General features: G+C 53.8%; 1 protein-coding gene across 1 annotated transcript in view; it reads right to left on the bottom strand.

The window, feature by feature from the left end:
- Positions 1–215: 215 nt before the first annotated feature.
- THBS3 (thrombospondin 3) overlaps positions 216–888 on the bottom strand; it is a 10,236-nt gene continuing 9,563 nt past the window's right edge. The window contains exons 22-23 of the mRNA XM_010838295.1: positions 607–746; positions 216–518 (exon numbers count right to left, since the gene is read on the bottom strand). Of these exons, the coding sequence (XP_010836597.1) occupies positions 460–518; positions 607–746 (199 nt within the window). The 3' untranslated portion in view covers positions 216–459. The remainder of the gene's footprint in view (positions 519–606; positions 747–888) is intronic.

Genomic DNA, 888 nt, shown 5'->3' with positions numbered 1-888 from the left:
CTTAGACTGGAGTGTCGCCGCTGCCACCGTGAGTAAGTGGGGCTGGGAGGACTTTAGCCATCCTCCGACCAGCACCCCATCCTTCACCTAACCCCCGTCCTCCATCTAGTCCCCGACCACACCTTCCTCACCAAACTCCCTCTAGATCTCTAACTTACATTCTACTAGTCCTCTCCCTGCCCCGGAAAATCCCTAAAATAAGTAACTGCACTGGCTTAGAAAAGAACTGAAACTTTATGGCAATGTGCTGTTATCTTTCCTGGGGTTAGTGCCTGAGAAATACCCCCTTGAAAACTTCCCATCTCCTGAACAGTGGGGTCACCACCCCTCTGGGGCTGAACTCGTGGTGGGTGCCAGAGGAGGGTCGGTGTTTAGCTGAGGGGCTGTAAATTAGACTCCAGGATAGACCCCAAGGCCCGAGGGTCTAAAATCAGGATCCTGAATACAGTGGCCACCTCTTCACACTCTTCCCTGAAGCAGCTGCCTCCGGAATGGCTCAAAGTCCTCGGGCACTGTGTCTGAGAAAGGAGATATGATTAAAGTCAGAAGATGTGACTCTCCCATGAGGGCACAAGAGGTCAGGCTGTTCTCCGTCTAGAGCCTCACCATTGCATCGATACTGGAGATTGGACCAAATGATGTTTTCTTGGGAGAAGCAGAATACACCAAGACGCCCCCCTCGCATGGATGTGTCAATGATCACCCCAGAATCGGCCACTAGCTGGGGACCCTCATAAAGCTTCACCCTGTCCAGGATAGGAGTGTCCATTGGTGCTAGGTGCCAGTGGGCACTGTGCCACCATGACCCAGCCCTGTTCATCCCCAACCCCCCTAGGGCTCACCGGGCCTGAGAGAGAAGGGAGGTGGGGAAAAGGGAGGAAGGAAAGG

This window comes from Bison bison, unplaced genomic scaffold, assembly GCF_000754665.1.
Source record: "Bison bison bison isolate TAMUID 2011002044 unplaced genomic scaffold, Bison_UMD1.0 scf7180017864093, whole genome shotgun sequence".
In the NCBI taxonomy this organism is placed as follows: Eukaryota; Metazoa; Chordata; class Mammalia; order Artiodactyla; family Bovidae; genus Bison; species Bison bison.
The sequence above is the reverse complement of the archived record's forward strand: the minus strand, read 5'-3'. Positions and strand labels throughout refer to the sequence as shown.